Source organism: Dermacentor andersoni, chromosome 9, assembly GCF_023375885.2.
Source record: "Dermacentor andersoni chromosome 9, qqDerAnde1_hic_scaffold, whole genome shotgun sequence".
NCBI classification, from domain to species: domain Eukaryota; kingdom Metazoa; phylum Arthropoda; class Arachnida; order Ixodida; family Ixodidae; genus Dermacentor; species Dermacentor andersoni.
The window spans coordinates 16,563,628-16,567,285 of record NC_092822.1 but is presented as its reverse complement, the minus strand read 5'-3'; the positions used below and the strand labels follow the sequence as shown (position 1 = coordinate 16,567,285).

Below are 3,658 nucleotides of genomic sequence, written 5' to 3'. Positions count from 1 at the left end.
TTACTTATTTATTTTTATGCTGCAATTTTCTACTGCAATATTTAGCGAGGTTAAGATAGGTTACATATAGCACATTACAATATAAGTATACAGATTTCAGCAAGTAAAATAAAGAAAATTAAATAACACAAATGAAACAAACTTCAGTGGGACGTACAAAACGGAAACGAGCATTCATTAGGCTAAATGCGCCACAAATAATCTTATTGTAGGACGCAGGATCTTAAGGTCTTTTAGATCGTTCCGACCATTGACAGTACACGGAAAAAAAGAATATTTGAAACAGTCGCTTTTGGTTCGAAAAGGGGTTATAGTCAGCTGGTGTCTTTGCTTGTGGCGTATCCGAAAGAAAATGAGATGTTCTTTTGTGATGTCACTTTTATAGTGTCCTTTAATTAATTGCTATAGTAATTTTAGGCGGGGCTTGCGATTTCTTTGCGGTAAGGGTTCACGTTTACATCTTTCGAATAATCGTGTCATTGAGGTATGTCCGAAATTATTATGAATAAAGCGAACAGCTTTCTTTTGGACTCATTCAAGTTTATCTATGTTAATTTTAGTGCATGGGTCCCAGATTATACAAGCGTAGTCTAACGTAGGAAGAATTACAGATGTATAGGCAGGAAGTTTCACGGCGGGAGTAGAAAGTTTAAGCCCTCTTCGAAGAAAAAATAGTTTACAATTAGCATTTGCTGCTACTGTGTCAATATGTTTAGTCTGTCTGAGATCATTAGTTTTCTAGAGACTTAAATATTTGTATTGCATGATCTCTGAAAGCAATACACTACAGGTACGATACAGGAACATTAGGGGATATCTCTTGCGTGCAGTGGACATAAAGACAGCTTTTTTTTTCCCCATTGATAGTCATTTGGCCAGGCTTTACACCACGAAATAACTTTTGGAATGCTTCATTTAACTGCTCTTTGTCAACAGGCTTTACTACTTCCGAATAAATTGTACAGTCTACACTCTACGTACAACTAGATCTTTGCTGGTGCGCACTATAAGAAATAGAAGGGAGCCAAGCATCGAGCCCTGAGGGACGTCATTGCATTAAGTAATAAAGCTGTTTCTTTCTTTCTTTCTTTCTCTCTGTATGGTAGTGAACTTCCACACAGCATGCACAATTTTTACGCTACTGCCCACTCGTTCATTTCCGGTTTCCATGCAATACTTGACGAAGCCGCTATGCAGTGGTATTGTTTTTAATACCGCCGCAAGCAGTTCACAGTGCCATATATCCGTCGTTTCCTCCTTCCCACCGCAGAGTATCAAGCGGGCCGATCACTTTGCCTTTTCTGTGAATAAATTATCTCTCTTTTGTTTAATGTAGTTTTGTTTCGTTGTGAAAAGAGCCGCTTGATAATTGTGATAAAGGACGGTTACATTCACGCTCTTGCAATCCCTTAGGATGTACAGGAGGGACATCTTCCCCGCCGAGGCCACAGTTCTGCCTTTCCAAGAAAAGGCGGCTTCACTGAAACCCGAGCGTGAATGGAAGGGAAAAGCTGCAAAGAAGTCAGACCCGTCCCCGTGGGTCATCCTAAAGCTCACGTTCATGTACATCTACAGCATCCACATAGTGTCCAACGCCATAGCCGGCAGCATACGCACCAGTTCGCTGTCGTACATCATCGAAACACTGACCTACACGGTTCGGTCCCTCGTCTCTACCATCACCACAACTTACTTCGTCGTCAAGGCGAGCGAGTTAAGCGGTATCACCGACGAGCTGACGCAATTTGAGGGAGTCCAGCCGACCAAATTTCTCGAGAGAGCCGCCTCCAAGCGCCGATACCTCCGCTTCTCCATAGTCTGCTACAGCTGCCTCTTGATTGCCATGACAGTCCTCTTCTTCGTACTCGTACCCGCGCAGAAGTACTTCGACAAGTGCTTCTACGGCATAGACCTCGCCAGCGCTGGCATACCCAACGGCCCCGCCATCCTGATTGGGCTGATCGAGTGGGACTCTTATAACGTCCTCGTCACCGGCTCTCCGGTGCTGATGACCAACTACATCTACCTTTGCGATTACCTTCGTGCACAGATGCTCATCTTTAGGGCTTCCGTGAGGGCAGTGCTGGACAGCGGACCTCTGGACGTCGCCAAGTTCGAGAAGGTCCGGACCATGTGCACCAGGCTGATAGATGTGGAACGACGACTCGACTCACTTTTCGCTCCCGTGGTCCTTCTCTGGTTCGTAGACCTGCTAGTCAACATAGTCCTCCCCATTCGCACGCTCATTAACGGCATCGCTTCCTTCACCCTGGCGAACGTTATGTCGTTCTTCATAGAGGTCATCTACTCGGTGTCTTTCTTCATGATCCTATCTTTCTCGCTGGCTCAAGTGGACAAGGAATACAAGGAGATCGAAGAAGAGACGTTTCGGCTGCGTACCTCTGTTGCCACTGAAGACTGGCAGCTGTGCCAGCAGGTCACCTTGCTCGAATCCAACATCAACTCGTCCAAGTTTACGCTGACCGGCTGGGGTCTGTTCGAAGTGGATCGATCCTTTATTCTGACCATCGTCGGAGCCGTTGCCACGTACACAGTGGTGTTGATTCAACTAACGCCGGGGCAGGAAACGTACTGAGAGGACGTTGCTTTGCACGGAGAGCAAGTATAAGCTGGGTAAAGGTTTACCAACCACGAGGGATCCGGCTTATAGCTCAAAAGCAAGGTGGGATGACTTGCATAAATAAACACATCGTAAAACCTAGCAGTAGTTAGTGCTATGCCAGTCCGATTTTCAGTTTGATGTGACAACATACCTTCCTTAGGGATCAAGGAGTGTGTCGATAGCCTTTGTGCCCTCTTAGACAAAATTTTTAGCCTTTCAATTTATAGGCCTATTTGGCGTACCTCCTTGGGCTAGCAAAACTAATCGCCAACTACAAGAATGGCGATCAAAGCATCCCAGAAATGTACAGTCATATCTCCGTTCTATGTTCTATGAATATTCTGTTTGAAAAACTAATAGTTAAACGAATAATGTCTTTCCTAGGACATGAAAATATCCTTACGCCCTGCCAGCATGGGTTTAGAAATCGTAGGTCAACGGATACAGCTGTTTAGTCCTTACCTGAGCTTATTATTTTCATTTAAGTTACAATAAAAAGTAGGTATATTTCTCGACATAAAAAAGACTTTGATAATGTTGACCATATCATATGAATAAACAAATTAGAATGTTAGCGCTTTCGTTGAATGTGCCTTGATTTCTTTTAGAAACTACCTGTTTAGAGGTACACAGACAGTGGAAATAGGCGGTACCCTGTGCGAACTTCATGAATTAACTACAGGTATACACCAAGGCTTAGTTATTGGACCAATATTCTTCTCACCATACATGAAAGGCCTTCCCCGCGCGGTAAAAGTATTTTCCATATTTATGCAAGCTGACGACACCGCTCTCCTATGCGCCCAAGATTGCCGGACCAAACTTTCACTCATACCAACTCTGAGCTCAAAGACCTTCATAAATGGTTCTCTTCGAACAAATCAACGTTAAATACAGAAAAAAAATCAAGCATATGGTATATAGCTTACCGCGCAAAACTCTGGAGTAACATTCATGTACACTAACACTAACAAACCAGCTGTTGAACTTGTGAACGCGTTACGTCCATAAAATACCTCCATAAATAGTCCTCTT

General features: G+C 43.8%; 1 protein-coding gene across 1 annotated transcript; it reads left to right on the top strand.

Moving 5' to 3' along the window:
- The first annotated feature begins 1,351 nt into the window (after nucleotides 1–1,351).
- On the top strand, nucleotides 1,352–3,197 carry LOC126527110 (uncharacterized). The gene has a single exon (XM_050174851.2). It carries the CDS (start codon nucleotides 1,415–1,417, stop codon nucleotides 2,594–2,596), a length of 1,182 nt encoding a protein of 393 aa, XP_050030808.1. The 5' UTR covers nucleotides 1,352–1,414; the 3' UTR covers nucleotides 2,597–3,197.
- Nucleotides 3,198–3,658: the final 461 nt, after the last annotated feature.

Bases quoted from the DNA above. Each gene is read 5' to 3' on its own strand.
- LOC126527110 (XM_050174851.2), top strand. From the start codon at position 1,415: ATGTACAGGAGGGACATCTTCCCCGCCGAGGCCACAGTTCTGCCTTTC.